The sequence below is a fragment of the Electrophorus electricus genome, chromosome 5, assembly GCF_013358815.1.
Source record: "Electrophorus electricus isolate fEleEle1 chromosome 5, fEleEle1.pri, whole genome shotgun sequence".
In the NCBI taxonomy this organism is placed as follows: domain Eukaryota; kingdom Metazoa; phylum Chordata; class Actinopteri; order Gymnotiformes; family Gymnotidae; genus Electrophorus; species Electrophorus electricus.
This window is the reverse complement of record NC_049539.1, coordinates 14,344,164-14,370,545: the sequence shown is the minus strand read 5'-3', so window position 1 is coordinate 14,370,545 and position 26,382 is coordinate 14,344,164. Positions and strand designations below refer to the sequence as shown.

The 26,382-nt window shown below is 37.6% G+C and overlaps 1 protein-coding gene across 1 annotated transcript; it reads left to right on the top strand.

Moving 5' to 3' along the window:
* The first annotated feature begins 1,394 nt into the window (after positions 1-1,394).
* On the top strand, positions 1,395-26,108 carry LOC113567888 (NACHT, LRR and PYD domains-containing protein 3-like). Its single transcript, XM_026996025.2, has 14 exons — positions 1,395-1,485; positions 4,971-5,244; positions 7,264-7,370; positions 8,193-8,466; positions 15,433-15,646; positions 15,925-17,716; positions 17,889-18,149; positions 18,396-18,569; positions 18,909-19,169; positions 19,372-19,545; positions 19,765-19,935; positions 21,695-21,868; positions 22,834-22,880; positions 24,701-26,108. The coding sequence occupies exons 2-14, from the start codon at positions 4,978-4,980 to the stop codon at positions 25,240-25,242; spliced, it is 4,458 nt and encodes a 1,485-aa protein (XP_026851826.2). The 5' UTR covers positions 1,395-1,485; positions 4,971-4,977; the 3' UTR covers positions 25,243-26,108.
* Positions 26,109-26,382: the final 274 nt, after the last annotated feature.

The following is a 26,382-nucleotide window of genomic DNA, read 5'->3' as shown; positions in this document are numbered from 1 at the left end:
ATCTCAACCACGCATTTGTGCAAAGACACTACTTGCAAAAATATTTGCACTAAGCATTACAGCTCATCCACCCTCATTTACATTTTCTACGCATCCCTTTAAAAGTAACATGTTCAAACGTAACATTTGTCAATATTCTATCTTTTCACATGAAGAACTTCAGTCAACATTGGCATATTCTGAAACAAGGCATTGCCATACTACTGCATGCCAAATCCATGGGCATTTGCAAATGCAGCGTCCATGTTGCTCTTGAAGTCTTCACAGGTATTATGAATTGGTAGGTCAAACAATTTACACAGGAGTTGTCAACAGGAAATCATGGTACTGTAGGACCAAGAGCACCATAGCACCATAATGCAGAGGTGGTGATGGCAACAAAATGCAAGGCAGAATAGTGGCATTGAAAGCAAATCACTTTCAGCAATGAGAACGACAAGCAACAGTTATGTTGTTCAGAATTTCAAACTGAACAGACAACAAATGTGAGAGTAAATTGATAGTGTTAACAAACAAACAAACAAACAAATAAACGAATAGCCATAGAGAATTTTGAGTTTCATATTTAAACATTGAAGAATTAAGAAGGTTTTCATTAATTGAATAAACATAGTGGATACTATGCTAAAAACAAGGAGGAAGAATATTTTATATATAAAGGTTATTAAAAAATGGTTTAAATAGTCTAAACACATTTGGCAGTGTGGTGTATTGCTTACTAAGGTGCAACTTAGGTTGCAGATCTACAACATGAACCTCAATAAAAATCTGATCCTGATTAAATTAAATGATCTTCTAAAATCTATCTGTAATTGCAGATTCTTATACGTTTACCTGTGTGCATGATTGCTCTATGTGTCATGTTGACAAGTAGTTATGATGGATTAAATCACCATACTTGTGCTTGATACTTGTTTTTCTCTTAGAATTGTTTAAAATGTCCTCATATGAATAAAGCCCTCAATACCTCTTTGGAGTTCCTGCTTCTCATTTATTTATCTGTGTTCACTATAAATCAGTATACAACTACTGAAAATATGCCAATGCTATATATAGTGTTACAGTTTAACTATTTGCACATTAAAATAAAATTCTAATATGTAGTTAATATATCAAGATTGTTAGAAACAGATTTGCTTTTAATCACATGTTATATTCATGATAGGAAGAAAACTATTATTTTTTAATTACTATACTACCTCTACATTATTTTTTAAAAATCAATTTCAGCAATAACTGTGCCCATCACTTTGTTAAAATCTTGTTTTGCGTAAACCTGTACCGATTATTAATTTGGAAGTAATTAAACAGTACCTACTACAGGCGAAACAACCGGAAAACTCAAATATGGTAATCTCACCCTCGTGCTTCCTCATTCCTTCTCTCCTTCGTAAACGAAATTGTCTCAAGTTGTTAGGAGATACATGTTATCGGACAATTTGACTACAAATGTGAAGTTATCGGACAATTGGACAACAATTTTACGTAAGTTTATTCGGAGATTATTCGTAAACGAGTTTTAGCCGTTTAGCCTGTCAGGAATACAGGGTTGCAAGTGTCATAGATATTTGAGTATTTTTCAATTCAACTGTCGTGTAGATTATGTATTAGGCTCATTGAAAGTATACCAGCTATAAATGGCAATATAAATTAGAGCTAGTAGCTACATATTTTGTGAACACCCCCGCCTCCTTACATACAAAAGCACATGTGGATTATTTAATTTTTCGCATTCGTGACTGAAGGCTTCAGGGCTTTCAAGGGTTTAAGATACGAGTAAACAGTAACAGTAACGAATGACAGTAATTCACTGTAAATATTTTGATACGATCTAGTGAAATTAGACGTAAAATTAGACTAACAAGATGTATTCATAAATGGGTGTTAATGTAGGCGAAAACTAAATAGGCAAAACCACGGTTTATAGTCCAAGGAGCTCAAAATCGATTTAATGAGCCCTTACTTCCGGGTCGCAAGTACGCTGTGCGCGTTTGGCTGCTGCTTTGCTCTGGCTCTACTTTTCTCTCATCGTGTCTTCCCCTTTTGTGGGGTCTAATTCTCGATTTTGTCCATGCTGATTCAGACCTCACTTTTTGTTGCGGCATACTGGTTGAACTTCAATAACTCAACTTTATACGACTGTATTGCTGGTTCTTTTTGGCTAACACGAGTTTTCCCTTTTCACATTCCCGATTGACGTTAACCTACTACACTCTTTCGCATGTTGTGTGTGATTATTTTTGTCCTGACGTGTAGACAGAACTACTTGCCTCGGCGGGTGTCGGTGGCTGTGATCTGTAGGCTAACCTGGTTTAACTAACTTGGCTGTGGCTGTGCTTCATTAGTCAGCTTTTAACTGCGCTCGTCATGGCCCCCTTCTTTTCATAATCTACCTGCTTCCACTTGGAGATATTTTCCGACAGCAGAGTCTTCAGTTTCATTGTTATGCAGATGATGCTCAAGTTTAACATCTGCACCAAGCCCTCTGATACACTCCCCCCTGACTCACTGAGCAGCTGCCTGACTGACAATAAAAACTGTTTGACTTTGAACTTCCTCAAACATAATAGTAGTAAATCTGAAGTCATTCTCATAGCATCTCCTTCCACTCTCAAGAAAACTGGTCAACCCACTCTATCTTTTCTGGGTTTTATCACCTGCTCTGTGACTCAGATCCGTAACCTTGGTGTTATCGTGGACTCTACACGGTCTCTTGATGCCCACATTAATAGCATCACCAAAATTGCCTACTTTCCTCTTAAAAATATCGCCAGGCTGCGTCCCACACTCCCTGATTCTGTAGCTGAAATCATAATTCATGCTTTTATTACATCCAGTATTACATACTGGATTACTACAATTCAGTTCTGGTTGGGCTCCCTGCTAGTCTTCTCAAGAAGCTCCAATACGTGTAGAATTCAGTAGCAAGAGTTCTCACACACACCAGATCTTGGGAACACATAACCCCCAAGTTACCTACACTGGCTTCCCAGTCCATTGTAGAATGCAGTATAAAATCATACTACTTTATTTTTGTCATAGTTGTGTTTTTGTCCTGTCACTCATTACTGTAACTTTTACCATGTCTTAATCTCTAATTTTATTTTCATTTATCTACCGTGTGGTTGTTTTGTTATTCTTGTGTTTTACCCTGTTATTCCTATCATTCTTTTCATGTATTCATTTGTTATTGTGAAGTGTCCTTGAGTATCCTGACAGGTGCTTATAAATAGTTTATTATTATTATTATTATTATTATTATTATTATTATTAAGGTATAGAGTATTACTGTATTCACTGTTTGTTGCCTAATTAAGCTATTGTACATTGTATATCTGTGGCTTTATTTATTAATTAACATGATGTTAACATGAAAATGAAAGTAACAGGCCAACATAAAATCTTAATTAAAGAGCTACGCAGATCCTGGTCATTCAAGTACAAACCCTTTATGCTACACCAGAAACGATACAGAATGGGCTTTACATGTCCAAAACATTCACATCCATTGTCTTCATCACTGGAAATTCCTGTTTGAAGTCACATTGAACAGTCACATTGAACAGTAGATGCCTGCCTCCTCTCATTTAAACCTTTATCTGGTGTGTTGGTCAATTTAAGATGTTTGAGTGTGCTCAGTAATTTATTAATCTAAGTGAATTATGAAAAGGCAATATTCAGAACAGCATGGAGAAAATCAAGATGGTTTTAGAAAGCCTTCTAAAATCACAACAAAATCAGTGTTTTTGGACTCAGTTTTATTTAAATTTTTTTGATGTCAGGCTTGGAAGGTTTCTTGCTACATGGTAATCCAGATGCTTAATGAAAAGACACACAAACTCCATGCTTCTGTGTTCTATATCACAAAAGGTTCAAGTTCTCAGGTAGCCAAATTATTTAAAGACGGGTAAGATATCCAAGTACTTAACCGATGCCTATACAGGTTTAGCAGGAATCCTATTAGCTATAATTTTGAAAGCCTGTGAAATGTTTCTCTTTCTCTCTTGCCAATCAGTTCACATTCATTGTAATTTATTTTATTATTAAAAAACCCAGCCAAATTCATATGAAAGAAAAAGTAAACTGCCAAGTTGTGCAGAGCACTAAGCCTAGCAACTGTTCGTCATACGACGTTTGCTAGTTGGCATCCATTAGCAACAGCATCACAGATGCATACATTTGAATATAATAAAATGTTTGCCTTTTTTACTTTTAAAGCCTAAATTTTATTTTTAAATATTATATAAAATTCTGATGGAGTATGCTACCCATACCTTCACTCAAATAGTCTCCTTTTATGTTTTACATTCTGAATATCTGAACAGTTGTCACGGTTAGTCCCTCCCAGCTTCCATGTTCCATGGTTTCCCTGTCGTATGTATTATTTTGGTTCCATTCCTTACTTTCGTTTTCTCCATCCCTCGTTTAGTTTTCCACACCCGTCATTACTTTCACCTGTTCCTTGTTTCTAGTCTTGTTAAGTTCATGTGTTTAAACCCAGTCTGGTGGCCATTTGGATGAATGTTTGTTTGTATGTTTGGATGTATTTATATATTTGAAAGCCCAAATCTGTAAGTTTGTACTCCATGCCATTGTGTTTATCCTAGCCTTCGTGTTTCCTAGCCTCTGTTATAGCCTGCTTCCCTTGTTTGCCTTCATGTTTTATCGCGTATCCCTGTACTCTCCGTGTTGGTAATATGACCCTGGACTATTCCAGTGACTACGACTCTGGCTTTGCCCCTAATAAATCTCGCTCTTCTCCCGCACATGCGTCCGCCTACTTACAGCTCACCGTTACAACAGTTGTCTCATGTCTGGGAATAGCTGGATATGCTTTACCCTCTCTGATGCTACTGTTTGATTAATGTATTAAAACAGACAACAAGTGAAAACATGAAATAATGAAAACAAGTGTGGCTATCAAAATAAAAACCTGATCGTTAATGAGGACTTTGTGTGCTCTGTTCTAGTGCTGAAATGGAGACGCCAGACTCGCCATCATCAAGCTTTGTCTCGATGGCGAGTGACAAGTCAATGGAAAAAACAGGGGGCAATTTCGCAAGTTGGCATCCATCAGCAACAGCATCACAGGTGCATGCATTGAGTGAGCCAAATGAACCTCAGGAGGAGAGACTCTGCATACAGCACTGCAAACCTCTTGAAGTGTTTTGCAAGACAGACCAGCGATTGATCTGTAAACTCTGTGAAACTGAGGAACACAGAGGTCACAACAAAAACTACATGGTAAGACATAGGGTAGGACATCTGCTTATAGAATGAATTGCAGGAAGTACAACCTGTTCTCAGGGACAAGACCAGAGACAAGCTTTCAGAGTTAAGACAAGACCATTTTCTTGTACTGCTCTGTCAGCAGTTTGACTATGGATGTACTAGGTAATTTCAGCATTTAGTGATTCGTTCTTGCACACGCTGGCTGTGCAAGAGAATGTCACCTAAGTTCAATATATGTTGTTCATGTTTTGGATGATGTCCTTCGTGTAGTCAGTACCTGAAGCACAGACTCTGCAAAATGCTGCAATTCTGGGGCTATCGCATATATTTTCAATGAACAAGAGATATGACATTTTGTTTCCTAATACTGTCTGAATGAGGGAGATTGGCTGAAGACGACAATTGATCGGGGATAGTGGGTACATTTGTTCGTGTGAGTCCCTAGAAGGGTAGTGGCCAGGGTGTGACAATTACAATGCACAATTATATGTAAACAGAAAGATCATTGTGAAACTTATCTCCATCCATATCTGATTATTTAACATCCAATAACGAAAAAATTGAATTGCACAATGTCTCTTGTTATTATTTTTAAAATGTAAAATAAAGGTTTCTCAGCTATAATAGTACAGGTATTTTCAGGTGGCCACATACAAGTTAAAAGAGCTCAATCTTGGCCAGGTAGTGTTAGTTTGATATTGCAGGAATCCTACTCATGTTGTCTGGGATGGTGATCTTCACGTTGCCCTAGTTCTATCACACCATTTTATCTCACCTATGTCCACTGTCTGATTTGTCCATAGGATGGCTACATCCTGTTGTGGAACTAGTAGTGCTAGGGTCACTAGACATGCCACCATTAATCCAACCATTGGCTCCCTCACTTCTGTCTTTTCCCAGTTTCATTGGTCTGGTGAAAGAAGCTGCAGGCTTCTTTTATTCAGTTCATCCTTCACATCTTTCACAAACGTCCGCTTGCTGTCTGGACAGCAGAGTCCTTTGCAGTCTTCAAACATAGACTGAAGACTAATCTATATGTAGAATATTTAAATGACCACTGACCCTATGTTGACTAACTGAAACTAGTACTTATTGTAGGGTATTGTTTATGACACTGATGTTGACTGCTCCTCTGTTGACCAACAAACTCTAGTACTTGTTTATTGCACATATTATTGTCTAAGATAGAGCTTATGTATTTTGCACTTCTAGGCATCAGCATTGATTCCTGTATTTCAACAGTATTCTAGTTCACTGGTTTATTGGACTCTAATTTAGTGTATTCGCTAGGATGTACTCTGAGTAAATGACAAAGAACTTTTGGAAGTCAGTCTGGATAAGAGCGTCTGCTAAATGCTGTAAATGTAAATGTATATACAGTCCCTTCCACAGTCATTGCAACCTCTGGTAAATATGGGTAAAAGGGGTGATAAGAAATTCACCTTTTGGTGAATTATCTTAATCTTACATAGGCATGAGAAAAATACAATTTGAATCTGAGAAACAAAAAAATTACCCAAGAAAGAATTATTTTTTAACAAAACCACATATTGTCGTAATTATTGGCACCCCTAGAAGTTCTCAGTAATAGATTGAATTTTTTTTTCCATTAAAATTTTACTTTTTGATAGACAAGACATCGGCGGGGCCAGGGAGGGGATTGAGGGTGTTATAGCTGCCCCTAGGATAGTCATAGCGTCCCCTTACCATGCCCAAGAAATTTCTGCAGTTTAGAATTTTTTATTTTTAATGTGTGAGTCGGATAATCTGATCTGCAGCACAAATTTAACTTTTGACTTTACTTTCATGTCCTGTTAGCCAGAGTGCAAATTCTTTATAACTTAGTATTAGCAATATCATAATGGATTGTTTTTGCTTCATAAACGTCAACATTATATTCAGAGATGTGTTTACACTGCCTTGTGAACTGCAAAGATTTCCTTGACACCATATATATATATATATATATATATATATATATAGCGTCAAGGAAATCTTATTTTTTTATGAAGTGTTTTTATGTTAATATAGGCACAAAGACCAGATTCTCCTGCTCCCACCTGTGTGTCCCTGAAGAGTCATCAATCAATGCAACCCAACATCAACTTTGACCATGGAGAAAAAAGCAGTGTAAAAAGGTGTGCAATATGTATATCTAAAATTAATATAATATTACAGAAGGAACTGTAGAATTTAGCATATTACTCAAATTTTAATATGCTTAATATCTAATAAACTGGTGCATAAAATAGTGAATATTTTTCACCATTCTTAGGTTATAGTCCAGTTCTTAAAAAAATAAAATAAATTAACTATCTTGTCAAAACTCAATTGATAAAATTCGCACCTTCTGTTATCAGCCTATTAATTTCCTAAATGCTAACCATTTCTTAGACGCTTATTCTGAGTTCCCTTTAACAAATGCTATTGTGGTCTCATCCTATCAGCTAAGTGCCAAATTCTTTTTAATCCTTTATTTAATCCACTATGCTTGATTCTGTTGCTTGCTTTAAAACTGGATGAAATAAGATAAAATAAGATCAAATTCTCAGGCTAGGATATAGAAAAGCTGAAAAAAGTGGAAAAAAGACAAACACCAAGTTTCCTAGGACTTTTTAAAAGACCATATCCAGTAAGCAATCAAAATTGCTAATAAGAATAAGATAATTAAGATATAGCACCAATACACCAATACACCAATTCAAGATTCAAATACAAATGTAAGAACTAATAACCCAAACATTAGAATTGTTTAGGCCAGCCCTAACAGTCTGCATAATAAGGAGATTGGGTGAAAGCTTAACTGAAGAGAAGGAACTGTTAACCTGGAAGCTGAACATGTAGTTAAATGCTTTTGTGAAATAAAATGTTGTTGAAATAATGAAAACAACTATCCTTAGATTATGGTTGCCAAAGTAAAAACCTGATCGTTAATGAAGACTTTGTGTGTTCTGGTCTAGTGCTGAAGTAGAGATGCCAGACTCACCATCATCAAGCTTTGTCTCGATGGCTAGTGACAACTCAATGGATAAAACAGGGGACAATTTTGCAAGTTGGCATCCTTCAGCAACAGCATCACAGGTGCATGCACTGACTGAGCCGAATGAACCTCAGGAGGAGAGACTCTGCCTACAGCACCACATACCTCTTGAAGTGTTTTGCAAGACAGACCAACAATCGATCTGTAAACTTTGTGCAACTGTGGAACACAGAGGTCACAACAAAAACTACATGGTAAGACCTAGAGTAAGACACCACTTGCTTATAGAATGAGGCACTGTTAGGTCAATAAGCCACTCTAAGGGACAGAGTTAAGAGCATTATCATTTAGCCTTCTGCTCTGGCATCAATTTGACTATGGAAGCACTAGGTAATTTCAGTGCTTTGATTCTATATACTTTAACTTGTTTAAAAAAGTAAATGGCACAAAAATATATTTTCCTGTTATCCTTGCTTTAACCCTCTAACCCGATCTATGCAGTCTGTTTTGGGAAATAAAAAAATTAAAAATTAAGAATGGAAAGCAAACACAAAGCCACATGGAATGTCCATCACAGACAAAGTCGAGCTCAACTAGGGCATGTCCAGCGTGGTCCCTTAGATAAGATCCTTTAGGCTACTCACCTACCTCACTAACAGTGAGAGTTAGAAACAAAAAAGTCACACTGTCTCGCACCTCACCTGGGTCAACAAGGTCCACAACAGATGCTGGGGGACCAGGGCAATCTGATGAAAAGTGAGCTACTAGAACAAGTACGAGACACTCATGAACAGGAGTGGATAATAGTGGACTGTTGGAATGCTACATAAGCAACCCCATTGTGAGAGGGCATATGCAGACAATTTGGGAACTATGGATGCTTCAAAACTCTACAACATCTACAAGCAGCAACTGCTGTCACAACTAGAGATTAACAAGGTACAACAAGAATGTTACAGCAAGGACAACAGGTCAGAGGAGAGACATTATCCCCACAACCCAAAATTGTAAACCAAGACTCAATGAACTCATGCACAAATCTTAACACCAGAGCTGCTGGCCTGAGTTTGAAGATCACAGCTAAGATGGACACCAGTGATAGCAGACTACCAAGACCATGTGAAGTACCTGAAAGGCTGCTGGAAGATGCAGCACTGTGGATGATCACTACTGTGACCATCATTGACACCAATCAGCTGATTTATGCCTCAGCAACAGTGATACTTGAGATGCTTAGCTGCAAGACAAACACGAAGGAGCAGTATCCTCTGTGGAGATGGAGGTTGGAGGTGTAATACAGTTATAACAGAAAAAGAAAAGAATAATATATCTACCTTTGTGAATTCATCCAAAATAATTTTTAGGTTTAATTATTTTAAGAATATATATACAGAGGTAAAAGTTGCATTAGAGCAAAGTATAAGTTCAGTGGATCGAGAACCACAATTCCCTGCTATTTCACATCGAGCTTCCAGGTATTAGTTGAGCTGGGTACACTACTGAGGTAGGTCGCATAGGAAACAGCTCTATAAATTGTGATGTTCTAGGAAGACATATGTACAGTTGTGGCCAAAACCTTTGAGACTAGCACAAATTTTGGTTTTCACAAAGTTTGCGGCGTCATTCTTTTGGTGGTAATGCGCATTAACTTGATTGTGATTGTGAAGAGTAATCAGATGAATTGCAAAGTCATTGCTTATCATGAAAATAAATTTAATCACAGAAGTTACTGCAATCCAGCCACTGCATTTCAGCCCTGCCACAAAATGGCCTGCTAACATCATTGCAGTGATCTTCTCATTAGCCCAGAGAAAGTGTTAATGAGAACAAGGCAGCTGATATCACTCTGTCATGCTGATTAGAAGAGCAGACCGGTTCCTTTAAAAGGGTGGTGGTGCTTGAAGCGTTCTTCTGTTAACCATGCTTACCTCCAAGAAAACATGTGCCAGTCATCATTGCATTGCATCAAAAGGGCTTCACAGGCAAGGACATCGCTACTTCTAAGATAGCACCTAAAACATCCATTTATCGAATCATCAAGAACTTTGAGGAGAGAGGTACAGTTGCAGTGAAGAAGGCTTCAGGGCGCCCAAGAAAGTCAAGCAAGTGCCAGAACTGTCTCCTAAAGAGGATGGAGCTATGGGATCGGGTCACCACCAGTGGAGAGCTTGTTCAGGAATGGCAGAAGGCAGGTGTGAGTGCATCTGAATGCACAGTGAGGCGAAGGCTTTTGGAAGATGGTGTCAACACTTTTGGTGTCAAGAATGGCAGCAAAGAAGACATTCTTCAGGAAGTGTAAGGATTGGACTGCAGAGGACTGGGGAAAAGTTATTTTCTCTGATGAAGCCCCCTTCAGACTGTTTAGGACATCTCGACAAATGATTGTCTGGAGAAGAAAAGGTGAGCACTACCATGAGTCCTGTGCCATGCCAACGGTGAGGCATCCTGAGACCATTCATGTGTGGGGTTGATTGTTATCCAAGGGATTGGCTTTGCTCAAAGTTTTGCCTAAGAACTGTATCAAAACATCCTCCAAGAGCAACTTCTTCCAATGATCCAGGAGTAATTTGGTGATGAACAATGTTTTTCTTGCATTACAGAGCACCATGTCGCAAGGCAAAAGTGATAACCTTGTGGCTCAGTGAACAAAACATTAAAATTTTATAATTGTACTTGTTTATACCATATAAACATCTGATGAAAGAATCAGAGGCAGTAAACTTTGTGAAAACCAAAATTTGTGGCAGTCTCAAAACTTTTGGCCACAGTTGTACTGTTTATGTGTGTATGAGTAGGTGTTCTGGTGTTATGTAGTGCAGAAGGAGAATACATTTGTAAATCTTGTATTAGAAATATCAACATGTGAGAGGTAATAAGAGAAATGCTGAAGCTATACGTAGATTGACTTGCATTTGTCTTGCATAAATGGTCCAGCTAAATGAGTCCATTAAGCTCTCAGTTTTTCTAATAGTACTTCCCTCATCGTTGATCAAGATGCAAATGGCCATGTTTGGACCATGTTTATGCTAGCCCTATTACATTACCATCATGAATTCCTCCTCCGGGACATTACGGTTCCCATGGCATTGTTTTTCCACATGTTTTCTGTTTTGGTTTTTCATTTGTCTCTTGTGTTCCTGTTTGTGCCGCTTCCTCGTTTAGTTCCTGGTCTCTTGTTGTTTTTACCGGTTCCTAGTTATGGTCTTGTTAGAGACGCGTATCTGCTATGCCTTTTCAGTCTGGTTCTTCCAATCTTATTTTCCTGGTTTGTTCTGATTTCTGCCTGCTTTTCACAGTTCATCTTGTTTCTTGGTCATTTATTATTCCACCTATTTGTTCTGTTAGTGTTGGTTTGTGTTTTGTCTGTTTCCTGGTTTTGGTTTATCTTGTGGTCTGTATGTCTGTCTTTAGTTTGGTTACCTTCAGTTCTTGTTTTGGTTTATGTCTTCTGATATTGTTAGCCTGTCTGGTTATATCTCGTTTTACTGTGTGTTTAGCCGTCTTAGTTACTTTTCCCTTCTTGGTGATAGTTACGTTTTTCTGACTGTATATTAAAAATATAATTTATTTCACTTCACCTTTGAGTTCTCTCTCAATCGTTAGGTTTTCCTCTCCATACATCCTGAACTCTGAATACTCTGTATTCCCTAGTTAGAAGCCATCCAGCTTCCGCAAATGCATTCTCTCTCTCTCGGCATCCCGCGTTACACCATATCTCGAAAGTAAGTCAGAAAAGACAAGCAGGAGTAGAGGGTCAAACCACAACTTCTGGCTAGTCTTTTTGACAGCTATAAGGCCAGTCCAGAGAATACTTTTATGATGGACAGTCAGTGGCTCTGCCAAATCAAGCAACAGGAAGATCCACAGATTCTTTTGCAAGGACTTTCCCAAAATACAAGGAGATGAGAAACATATGACCACAGTGCAAACAGAACAGGACAAGTCCAGAACATGTGTATAGATGACATTAGTTGTATAGATGACATTAAGGATCTAGTGTAACTTTAATATTTATGAAGTAATGTAGAAGTAGCATATGCCTTGTGCAAAAACATAAAATGATTTACTTGATGTTCAGGGTTCTTGGAAGTAATAAAAATGTTCTTCCACACCATAGTCCGGTCGGGTTTAGTGTTGTTCAATTTAGCAAAACAAAAAGACTAAGGGATAGTAGGATGTTCCTTTAAGAAGTGATGTATACACCATACACAATGAGGAACTGTGTATACATTTTTCTAATGGGTGTAAAACCATTTGATTAGACCAGGGATGCCCTATAGGCTTTAAGTGCCAATCTCTGTGTTAAATACAAAAATAAGGAAAAACCAGGCAACATGAACTCCTCTTTAAGAGAATTACATGACTTGAGACCCTTTTCATTAAAGATATTGTTTAATGTATGTATGTTTTGATCAGACTTAACATTACATACAAACAGCTTACTGCCTGCATTGAGATTGCTCTGACACCTTAGAGGTGTTCTGCCAGTAGAGGGGAAAGGGCCTCCCATAATTGTTTCCACCTCCCTCCAAGGTCAGAATGATTAAGCTATGATGGTGCCAAAAGGCTTTCTTGGGAATACCTGCAAAGAACAAGACCTGAGGTGGACAATGTTAGCTTATAGGCTGTGCCAAGATACAGTGGAATCTACATTAATTTAAACTTTCAAAGTTCTGACTTGAAACTATACAGATAGTATAGTTTGAATTCAGGAAGCAATAACCCACCATGACTGCTGCATGTTTTTGAGCCGAATTCTGAGTCTTGTCCCATATAAATCTGAGTTAAGTTCTTTAAAATAGCCATTATGATGCAATGTAGGCAACATGGAGAACAGAAAATTCAATTTGGGACAAACATTGATCTTAATGGTAGTAATCTAACTATGCAAAGATAGATAGAGTGGGGACTATCTAGACACATCATATCTTTGGCTCGCATTGAAAATATCTAAGTGCAAAATAATGTGTGTAAGCATGTTATGCCATTTTTCTTAATGAGTACTTAAACACATTTCACATGTCACCCCCATTTATTTCCAGTGCACCTTCTGTGATTTTTCTATAGATCCATCTCAGGCCAACATGGGACAGAAAAGAAAAATAAAACAAAAAAGAAAAAACTTTTCAAAAAAAGAGATTTTTGAAAAGTTGCTGAAAAAAACAAATACTGGTTTCTAAAACTTAGTTTTACCAAGCACATCAGTGGTGTAACGGCCCGAGTGCCGCAGGGCGAGGAGCAGGACACACTGGCTCTCTTGAGGTAGACAGAGATTTATTATACACACATGAAATTTTATACTACATACACGAAGGACGAACATATTGGCACTCACAGAAAACCAGGTAGGGGAACATGGACAGCAGGTTACAAACACAGCACGCAATACTACCTTCAACAAAAACTACTACCGTCAACAAAAACTGTCCACAAAACTACCACTGTACTACAATTCTGTATAGATGGTCTCCCTGTGTCTGCTCCGTTATAGGATGGAAATGCACTAATTTTCCTCACCTTTCACATTTTAATATAGACAGAAAATTTAAAAATGGGACAATATTTGTAAACAGCTGGAATTTATTTATTTATTATTATTATTAGTATTAGTATTATTCAGTGTTCATGCATAATACTAGCTCATTGTTTTTATTTACATTGGCCTCACTAACACACTAATTAACAAACATTCTTAAGATGAAGGTAATGAAGGTATTAGCATTACAAAACCTTTGGGAAATACACTCTTCTCGGACAACGATGAGAGGGCCTACCTGCAGGAGATTAAATTCCTGGAGAACTGCCAGAAAATCATCTCCTCTTAAACATCAGCAAGACAAAGGAGCTGATTTTGAACTGCAGCAAGAGGCAGGAGCGGCACTACCAACCTGTGAGAATCAACAGAACCACAGTGGGGAGAGTAGACAGTTTCAAGTATCTTGGAGCTCACATCCCGCCTGTCCTGGTCCCACCACACCAACTCCCTGGCAAACAAAGCTCGTCAGTCAGTGTCTTTACCACCTCAGATGCCTAAGCGACTTCAGAGACTGCCCTCCTAGATGCTTCAGAACTTCTACACCTGCAATATTGAGAGCATCCTCACGGGGAACATCACAGCCTGGTTTGGGAACAGCACCAAGCAGGACAGACAAGCACTCCAGAGGGTTGTGCATTCAGCAGAGCGCATCACTCATACGGAACTTCCTGACCTGCAGACCATATATTACAAGCGGTGCCAGACCAAGGCCAGGAGGATTGTGAAGGACCCCACCTATCCCAACAATAGGCTCTTCTCTCTGTTGAGGTCAGGGAACTGCTTTCGCTCCCTGAAGACCAACACAAAGAGACTGAAGAGGAGCTTCTTCCCACAGGCCATTTGGGCCCTGAATCAGGGCAACTGATGAACTGTGGGGACCACTTTGTGTACTGTGTATGATGTCAACAATGTCATCATAAAAAGACTGTAACAACTGTAAATTGTAAATTGTCAAAAAAAAAAAAGGAAATTGTACATTGTGTACATTGTGTATCTCTCCTCAGCCTGGACAGAGCAGTTACAAAAGCATTTCACTGCGAGTTATACCATGTATGACTATGTACGTGACAAATAAAACTTTGAACTTGTACTTTGAACCTTGATCATTTAAGACCACCAGCCACCAATTACGAACCTTTCAGATGACCCTGACCAACTGATCATCCAGCTGTCCATAACTGGGTCCTCTGCATGTGCCACTTACCCTCCTAATGAGTTTATAAACTGGGGCTGGAATGGAGATTTTAGTGAATCTTCCATAACCACCTCCCAAAGCTCTCCTGATAATCTGTGTTTAGATGTTTCCTATGTGGACTACTCATTGTTCTTTCTGTTTAATTAAAATACCTCAAATACCCCTTAACCTGTTAAGATGTTCTATGCATGTGCCAGGTCATTAGAGATTGCATAAAGACCTAGCTAACCTTCCCCCTCCCATTAACTGTACTTGTCAAAAGAATGGAGACCACCACATTGCAGGATTCTTATTTTAGGTTGTCATGTAGGCACCCTCCTTATTTGGTGTTTCGTTGAATTAAGCCTATGACATTTCCGGAATGCTAACAGTGAATCTGTTGTTTTCAGTAAACGCCTTTTTGTCTAACACGGCATCGACTGGAACTTGCATCCTGTCTTGACCTTGTCACATTAAATTTCACATGAAATTTCTCTTTCTTGGTTACAGATCCTCCATGAGTTGGAAACATTGTCCCTAATTGAGCAAACACTAGACAATGTAGACATGGACAAATTTATGAGTTATTTATGTCAGAATTACCCAGAATGCTTTGACACTCCTGTGGAGATTCTTGAAGTCCACAAAGTATCTAAACTCATTCTAGAGAGATTTCATTCAGAGGGTGCCCTGAAAATAACACTAAAATTCATGCTTGAGAAAGGTAGGATAATATGTTTTTTGGCTTTATAATTGTGCTGGTGTCTTTGAAACATCAGTCTTAATCAACTGGATTTATTAATTAAAATCTACTTAATGTTACTGATCACTCAGTACCTATTCAAGGCTATTACCTGTATTTTATATATTAAGTAGTAATCTCTGTGATGTCTACAAAATAATATGGTGTTTCATGCATGTGTGTTGGTGTGTGTGTATGTGTGCAAATGTGTGTTCAAGGCTTTTATTTCTAGAGCTTTAATTGCTGATTTTTTTTTATAGGAAAGCATGTTCAGACCATGGAGGATTACATTAAATCTAAATTACAGTGTCATCTTAAATCAAAATTTGAGTGTATACATGAAGGAAATGCTCAGCAAGGGAATCCGATTCTTTTAAATGACATCTTCACTGAGCTTATCATCACAGAAGGAGGAAGTGGAGGTGTCAATAATGAACATGAGGTCAGACTGATTGAGGAAGCGTCAAAGAACAAGGGCATGCAAGAAAAGACTATACAATACAATGATATCTTTCAGCCTTTACCAGGACAGAGAAAACGGATCAGAACTGTGCTAACAAAGGGCATAGCTGGGATTGGAAAAACAGTCTCTGTACATAAATTCATTTTAGGCTGGGCAGAAGGAAAAGCAAATCAGAATATTCATTTTGTATTCCCACTTCCTTTCCGAGATCTGAATCTGAAGGGAAATGGCAAATATAGTGTAATGCAACTTGTTCATCAGTACTTTCCAGAACTTAAAGATCTTAAATCTATCAGGAGTGAAAAAGTAAAAATAGTGTTTATCTTTGATGGTCTGGATGAATGCCGACTTCCTCTTGATTTCAAGAACAATGAAATGTGTTGTGACTTGGCAAAGAAAATATCTGTGGATGTGCTGTTAACAAACCTCATTGTGGGAAACATACTTCCTTCTGCTTTCCTTTGGATAACCTCTCGGCCAGCAGCAGCCAGTCAGATCCCTTCTGAGTGTGTTGACCAGGTGACAGAGATACGAGGATTCAACGACTCAGAGAAGGAACAGTACTTTAGGAAGAGGTTCAGTGTACCAGGCCTTGCTGACAAAATTGTTGCACACATAAAGTCTTCAAGGAGCCTCCACATTATGTGCCACATACCGGTTTTCTGTTGGATATCAGCCACAGTTCTAGAGAAGATGCTAGGAAGATCAGGCTGCATAGAAGTGCCCAAAACTCTGACTCAGATGTATACCCACTTCCTCCTCATTCAAACACACCTGAAGAATAAGAAGTACCATGGAATGATTCAGGATGAAATAGACCTGACACAATCTGATAAAGAGATGATCATCAAACTGGGGAAACTAGCATTTCTGCAGTTAGAGAAGGGAAATATGATTTTCTATGAAAAAGATCTGACAGAATGTGGTATTGATGTCAGCAAAGCTTGTGAGTACTCTGCAATTTGCACTGAAATATTCAGAGAGGAGTTTGGTTTGTACCAGGAAAAGGTCTTCTGCTTTGTGCATCTGAGTATTCAGGAGCATCTTGCTGCAGTGTATACGCAACTTCAGTTTGTAAACAGTAACATGAACATACTCAGAAAGAACACAGAAAATCAGCGTGAAATTGTAAAGATGTCACATCTGCACAAGAGTGCTGTGGACAGAGCATTGCAGAGTGAAAATGGACACTTCGACCTTTTCCTTCGCTTTCTGCTTGGACTGTCACTTGAGTGTAATCTGGTTCTGTTGAGGGGACTGCTGTCAAAATACAGTGTGGAAAGCCTTGACGAAACAGTGGATTACATTAAAGAGAAGATCAGAAAGGAGTTCTCCGCAGAACGAACCATCAACCTGTTTCACTGTCTGAATGAAATTAATTACAACGCTATACTGGATGAAATACATAGTTTCCTGAAATCAGGCAGGCATTGTGAAACGGAGCTTAAACCTGACCAATGTTCAGCTCTGGCGTATGTGCTGCTAACATCAGATGATGTGATGAATGAATTTGACATGAAGATGTGCAACACATCTTTGGAGGGATATCGAAGGTTGTTGCCAGTTGTCAGGACCTCAAGGAGGGCCATGTAAGTCTACAGCTCCATATTATCAAATGAAATGGTGGTGTCTCTCACAAACACAATAAAATGTAACATCAGTTCAGTAATATAGTATGTATACTAAAGTAAGGTTATGAATTATTCAGTAGACATCTGAAATGTGCCATCTTGTTAAATAAAGAATTTTGTCCTCCCACAGCCTTGCTGGTGTCAACCTCACAGATGAATCTTGTGAAACTCTGGCTTTAGTTCTGCAGTCAGTGAACTCACACCTGACAGAACTGGACTTAAGCTTCAACAGTTTGGGAGATTTAGGAGTCAAGCTTCTATGTGCTGGGCTCTCAAGTCCACACTGTAAACTAGAGGAACTGAATCTCAGCCATAATGAGTTGGAACATATAGGAGTGAAGCTGCTTTGTGATTGCCTGATGGGTCTGCATTGTAGACTAAAGATACTTGGGTTTGTATTTAAATGTCACAAATTAGACCACATGTTTCCAAAATTGATTGCACTAGTGTAGATGTCCTAAAATATTTAATTACATTCTTTTTTTAGATAAAAATTCCATGAAGGATCTATAACCAATCTTTTTTCGAGGGCATCTTAGATTAAAAATGGTAATTAATTTTAATATGTATTTATTGAGGGCAGTAATAACAAATGCAAAAGACTTGATTTCAGCTTTTCCATTTTTTCTTTGTGCAGGCTGGCAGGCACCAGTTTTTCAGAACGATCTTGTGAATTGATAGCCTCAGTTTTCCAGTCTGCTAACTCACACCTGAAAGAACTGGACCTTGGCTGTAACAACATAAGAGACTCTGGAGTGAAACTTCTCTCTACTGGACTGATCAGTTCACAGTGTAAACTAGAGAAACTTGGGTAAATCTTAAGTATTCCATGTACAATGCAAATTTTGATCATTGTCAGATAGTAGAACATATACAAATAATATACATCTAGGCAAGAATGCCAAACCCTAAAATTGGACCTGTATTATCCCATGTAAAATGGGTTCCCCCAAAGGGATAACATTATTTAGAGTTTAGAACTTTTTAAAATTATATGGTTTTTTTTTTCTATTGTTACCATTAGTGAATGCAGTTCAAATTATATAATGGCATATAATTGCACTCCTTTGCAAAGGTTTTTTTTTTGGTGTTTTATAAAATGTCAATGAATGAACATGAATGAATGAACTAAAACTGTGTTACTCTATAGGTTGGACAGATGTGATCTCACACATGAATCTTGTGAAGCCATTAAAACTGCTCTGCAGTCAACTAGCTCATATTTGAGGGAGTTAGATCTCAGTTACAATAATCTGGGAGACTCAGGGGTAAAACAACTCTGTGATGGGCTAACACATCCAAACAGCAAACTAGAAAAACTTGATCTTAGTTACAACAATCTTGGTGATTCTGGAGTAAAACTTCTCTCTGCTGGACTGAAAAATCCGGACTGTAAACTGAAGAGCATAAGGTTTGTGTTTGTACAGTTGCTTAAACATTTGGGTGAAAGGTTGTTTACTATAGACTTTTGTCTATAATAGAATATTACTTTTGTGTCTAAACAGAAAAACAAAAATTGTTGCTCTATTCATGATATTATTATGTATATACTATATATTTCAGTTCAAGGCCAACATGAATTGTAATGTGATTTTTTTTTTCTGCAACTCCAGACTTGCTGATGTCAGTATTCCCAATGAAACATGTGAAAATCTGGCCTCAGTTCTACAGTCAGCAAATCCACACCTGAGGGAACTGGATCTAAGTAAAAATTACATAGGAGATTCAGGACTGTCACTGCTCTGTGCTGGACTGAACAGTCCAAACTGTACATTAGAGAAACTGAGGTCAATACTGTACTAACAGAGCCTTTCTATACTGGAAGTCATTTGAATTTGCACGTTGATTCTATAATTTATTATACTAATAGACATAGATTGAGTTTATTAAGATAACAAAAATAATATTTTTAGATACATCTGTTTATTCCCAAGATATATGAATGTAAGTATGTTTGTTTTGTATAAGATGTAATCTATATATGTTATAATGTTTCTCTCTTGTAGTCTGTGCTGGTGTAATCTCACAGAGAGGAGCTGTTCAAACCTAGCCACAGTTCTGAGTTCCCACACTGGCTTGAAAGAACTGGAGTTGAGAGACAATGATCTGCAGGATTTAGGCGTGAAGAAGCTTTGTGTTGGTCTTCAGGATTCAAAGTGCACACTGCAGAGACTGGGGTAAGGAGACATGAGCAGTGACATGATTTAGAAGTGAAGCAGTTCTCTGTAATCCATGATTTTGTTGAATTCATTTGTGGTGAAAAATTAAAAGAAGACTCAAGTAGTCCATTTTTTTTATATAATGTTCAAGACATCGTTATGTGACAGCTGTACAGACCAAGACCTTGACCAATAAAATCTAAGACTACGCTCAGCATGGACAAGTCCAGATGTATAGACCAAGCCCATTCAAGTTCAATTCAAGACCATGAATCTGAATTTTTTTAAAAATATTTTTCTCAGAGGAGAGGTGACGCATAGATCTGAGATGTGTATGTGGTGCCAAACAAAAAGAAATGAATCTTAATTTAATAAGCCAGCTTTACACTGCATAATTATCATTTCAATTATCCTATCACAGACAACAGTTACAAATTGTGAAATAATTATTTGTTCATAAATTTAAATCTGTGGTCAAGTACAAAAACAGCAGTATAGTGAAATGAAACTGAAGTATGTGGGACTCGAGAATAAAGTTTTATGGAATTGTGGCAGCAGAGAGAATGCTTTTTTTTCTACCATTGTTAGAATGAGATTTCACAGCCTGGTATAGAAGTAATAGGGTAAACATGCAACAAATGTATAAGACCACTGGAATTGAACAGAATAAAGCCAGCTTTAGCAAGAAGGCTTTATTAACTTTTAATAACATTATTTTTAGTTACTATAAGTAACAATGCTTAATGAAAATTACCTTGCTACACTAATAACTTGGTATAGCAACAACACACATTAAAATATGACACTGACATAATAATGGGTTTATTTGTAGCTAAATAATGAATCCTCTTTCTTTACTCTTTACCATTGCTGCTAGTTAACTGAGAACTATTGAAACAACAAAGGGAACTTTATACTTGGCATAGGGAATGGGGTACAAATGCCTGATAGTAAAATATAGTAAGTGTTCTTATAAAGTTTAATGCATGATCAATATCCCAAATTGCATTCCAGATGTATACATTATGAAATGTATTGGGTTTCAGTTACAGTATATACTACAGGTGCAAAGATCTTTCAGGTTACATGGTTGTATGAATATTTTACATGGTTCCATGAATATCTTTTCCATTTTCTATCAAAGTATGTAAAACAGGATCTTTATCCTTGAGGTTTTATTTCCAATCCCAAATCTAACACACTTTGTTATTTAGTAGGGACTGATATTTTGCATAAGCAACACATAAGCAAAATTGACATTCAGGTATAACTAATTTAACTACATAGCTTGTGCATTGACTATGTAGATTGATTATACTGGCTAGCAAGCAATAGATTTTTCTTTTATACAATGTTTGACAAGGCACAGCAAACTTGAATATCACTCTCACACTCAAAAAAAGGATAATATTCACAGGAACTGTTAGTTACCTAACTTATATTGTCAACGCTGTTTCTTATATACATTACCAGTCACTTTCTCAACATAGGTAATGCTGTCTGATGTCATTTTGTGGATAAAGAAATGTTTACTTTGATACACAACTTGCTATGGGTTCTGCCATGGATTGCTTATAACATACTGTGTAGAGCAATAATAGAATGAGTTACGGGGGTGGGGGGGGGGGGAATGAAGCATTAGAAACAATGTTCATACATCTTTGCAAGATGTGTGTAAAATGCATCATACAATATCTTGTACTGTTTATTAATACTACATCAAGGATCCCAATTATATGTAATCATTGTAAAGGAATTCTAATGTTTTTATCTGCAGACTTTCAGGCTGTTGTGTTACAGAAGAAGGCTGTATTGCTCTGCATTTTGCTCTGAGCTCAAATCACTCACAGCTAAGAGAGCTTGATCTCAGCTATAATCACCCAGGAAAGTCTGGGGTGAGACAGCTATATGCAATACTAGAAGATCCACGCTGTAAACTGGAAAAACTGAGGTGAGCAGAACAAAGGTTAAAGGGTCATTATTAAAAAGGTTTTAATAAGGTTTTTCTCTCCTTGATAAAAATCAACTTATAGTCTATAAAATGGGCTGTAGTGAATGGTTTCTCCTAAGGCAGAAGGAGGGAATCGGTGGCTTTTAAAGGTTATTTATAAAACTGTCTCTTAATTCTCAGTCACACCTTTGATAACACGTAAATAATATCAAGCACATATCCATGCAATATCCGTAGACAAGCATTTGTAGGTGAATGGGTGATATTGAAGATCCCAGTAAATTTAAATGTGGAATTACCATAAGATACCACCACCTGGTCAACTGTGTTTTATTAAGTATTTAATTGGAACTATTACCATGAACTACAAGCATCTAGGAGCTGTAGCAGCTCAGCTGCAAAGCTGTAGACTACATCAGTTTGCAGAGCAGAGTTGTCGAGTGCCTGAAGTGTGAAGCATTTCTGTTGTGTAAAAAAAATCTATTGAATCACTCATTACAGCATTTCAAACTGCCTCTGAGAGTAACATCAGCACAAGAACTGTATGTCAGAATCTTCATGAAATGGGTTTCCTCGGCTGAACACACAAGCCTAAAATCACTATTCATAATACCAAGCAATGATGGTCTATGGATGGTTTTACAGAGTTTGAGCTAGACCATTTGGTTCCAGTGACGATTAAAGTTAGTAATACAGAATACAAAGATATTTTAGACAATCATATGCTTCCACCTATGTTGCATCAGTTTTGGAAAGTCGTTTTCTGTTCCAGGGATGAATTTGGATCAACATTTTACCCGTTTTATTCATTGAGAAGTGGGCAGACTTTTTGCTTAGTCTTTGGAACCAGGAGGAACTGTATATATACTTAATTTCCATGTGCTCATTTGTTCCAAACTATCTAGAAAAAGGGCTCAGTTAAAAAAATGTATCACAGCTCTAATGGTTTGGTTTTCTTCCATCAGTGTGGAACATGATGGTGACTGCAGGAACAAGCCAGGCCTGAAGAAATGTAAGTGTGTCACTTGTCTGAGTAGAACACACCCTCACCGAAAACAGAAGTCATTAAATAATAGTGTTGCTTGGATGAAATTCTTAAATATATATAACATTCGTTTTATATATATATATATATATATATATAAACATTCGTTATTGTTCATTGCAATAATAGTCTATACCGAAAGTATTTTGGATCAAGCCCCTTACCCTATTTGGTTGTTGTTAAACTCCATGGCTTGAAGTGGTTTGTGTGCCATTACAAATGCATCTAGTGAAGGATCAGGGCAGCAACATCCTTGTGTGTGACATCTTGACTACACAGAAAAGAGGCGAGAGCATAGGAGTCAACAGGTTTATTAGAATTAGACAAACACATAACAAAATAAAGCAAATAAGTCATTTCATGAGGACAAAAGAGCCAAGCGTTAGTTTTGGCAAAACTAATGCAAAGCACTGGGGAAGGATGCAGTGGGGCATAGGTGTGGACGATGATTTAATAAGTGGGTGACTGAGAGTGAGAAAATGATTGGGTGGTGTGATTGGGCCGACTGGTGCATGAAAACGTACATTTAAGTCAAGGAAAAAATTGGTCAATTGCCATTACCAATTTTTTTTTCTTTGTTTTTAATCATTTTAAAATGTTTGAATTGGATTAAATCTGAATATATGTTAAAAATACAAGTAGGCTATGCACTGCCACATAAAGGTTGCATAGACTGTAGGGACTCATGAGTGCAGAGGGCCTGCACATCAGGGGGTCTTTTAGCAACAGGTTAAAAAAAACTTGACATTTAGTCAAAGTCAGATTTATTTATATATGTCAAGGAACGCTCGCCTCCCGCGAGTCACGTGGGTTGGCCAACCACGTGCGATGGGAGGGTCGTTGTTTGTGACCACACCTGCACACACCTGCACCTTGTTTTGTTTATGTATTTAAACCCTCATTGTAGTGTGCAGGATTGTTGGTCATTGTGTATGTAACGTCTTAACGTCTTGCTGTAATGTTCCTTTCGTCATTGTTAAACATATGCATGTTTATTGTGCATGGTTCTTGTTAACTGTTCATTGTTCGTGTTTATCATGTGTAATTCTTGTTAGTGCCGTTATCGTTTTATGTTTATATGTCAATAAATGTACATCCCAGTCGCTGGAGTCTGTGCTGTCCTCGCCCTGCAACACTCGGGCCACCATGCGTTACAATATAATGCTTTATGCTGCAAATGTCTGAGTCCAAGCCTCCAGTGAGAAAGCCAAGGGACCCTAGCAGATCTAGCTATGGAAGCATAGATAAAAGGATAGAGCCAAAAGGGATCACAGGCATGAGGGTACCTTGGAACATTAGCACACTGCCCCTCTCAGTCAACAAACTTGAGGGACAAAAGAGAGGTGAGGTGACAGTATCATAACACCCCAGTTTACCAGAACTCTCAATGCCCATTGGACCACCAGATCTACACCTTTACCTAAGAGGGGAAGTGGTTAATAAAATGCCTGACTGTACAGACTTTACAGGTTCTCATCCTTAAATATTAAAAAAATAATTAAATAAATCCCTCCATTCACGCCACCCTTTTTCATGTCATCTTTCAAGACAGGTAGTTGGCTAAAATACCAAATTGGTTTACTATTAGGTTCTGCTTTTTTGTTGTTATTTAGCATTTCATCAGGTAAGATAGCAAAATTGATTAAATGATGACACCTCTTTGAGAGTAGGGTCTGTAAATGAAAACTGCAGCAAGAGAAACAGGAATAATGTTTTATAAAACTCATAAATGGAACCTTTTGACAATAAAATCACACCATAGTATTGGACCACTATTTTTTTTTCAGATGCTTGTGAGATCACACTGGACCCAAACACAGCACACAGAACCCTGTCCCTGACTGGGAGCAAAAAGGTGACAATGACGAAAGGGGAGCAGCCATACCCGGACCATCCAGATCGGTTTGAGTACTATGCTGAGGCTTTGTGCAGAGAAATCCTACATGGGGCTCGCTTCTACTGGGAGGTTGAGTGGACTGGGAATGTTGTTTACATAGGGGTGACTTACAAAGGGATCAACAGGAAAGGACGTGGAAGAGATTGCAAACTGGGGATGAATAACAAGTCTTGGATTCTGTTCTGTTCTAATGATTATGGGTATTATGTCAGTTACAATAACAAAGAAACTGTGGTCCCAACCCCACCTAATCCCTCCAAAAGAATGGGGATCTATCTGGACTGGCAGGCTGGCAGGCTTTCATATTTTATTATTTCTCCTGAGAGGGTGTACCACATTTACACCTTTCACACAACATTTACAGAACCTCTGTATCCAGGCATCAGGGTTTATAACTATGATGATACTGTCACTTTGTGTGAGCTGGAATAAAATATGAGCACCACTTTATAGAAGGGAAAATTAGTTCTCAGACTAATAGGCTGTGAGGTATTAATCCAGGAGTAATGCAGCCTTTAAGGTCAGGGAATTCTTAGCTTTTGTTTGTGTAGACATGTGTTGGGAATAGCGGAGCAATGGATCTCAGCCAGCCCTGAAGATCTGTTCAGTAGGTCCTATAACATGTAAGCTATATCTAGTAGGGTGAATATCAAGAAGAAGGGGGACTGGTTGAGGAGCCCAGAGGACTTATTATGATCAATCTGATGTTCACAGAACAAGCTTTAAGCATTGCATTGGTTTGTCAAGTTGTTTAATCTCATCTGGAATAATTTGTCATTTTGATAGCAATTAATTTTGAACTCAAAATCTGAAAAGCTTTTTCCTAAGTGTTAATTCTTTTCAGTTTAGTGAGAAATATTCACTCTGTAAGCAATTTTCTAAATTATATTTAAATAAATAGAATTTAAATAAATTCACACTCTTAAACTAGCAGTCCTATACTTTTATACACTAGTGTTACTTTTCCCTGCTTACAGTATTCTGTCATTACATATTTTGACTCTTTAGGTATGAACTGTATTATTAATTTCTGTGTATGTATTTTTCATATAACTATTTGTTATGATGTATTGCATACAATCTGGTTGTTAGTTTAGGACTACTTCAGCTTTAACTTTAAACCCCAGAGAATGGAGTTGTATTAACCTTTATTCTTTCTTGATTTTGACGATATTCTTTTCATGTCCTAGTCTTTGAATAATGTGGTTTTTAATGTGGTTTCCATGTTTGGATAAACACTGGTCTTCACAATTTGGACTTCTTTTTTAAATGTAAAATTAGTTCATTTTCAAAAGTATGTATGAAATGTTATATATATATATATATATATATATATATATATATATATATATATATATATATATATATATATATATATATATCCTTTTTAACCACATTTTAGGTAGAAATAATGTATTTATTTACTAGACAAATACCTGAGTTTGTGTCTGTTTTATAAAGCCATATTACTACATGGTGTCAGAATGGCTGACCACGTCTTTATATCCTACAGCATTACCAGAGCCCATGAATTCTCAAGCGGCAACTGTTGCTTGTTAGTGAACTGGCTAC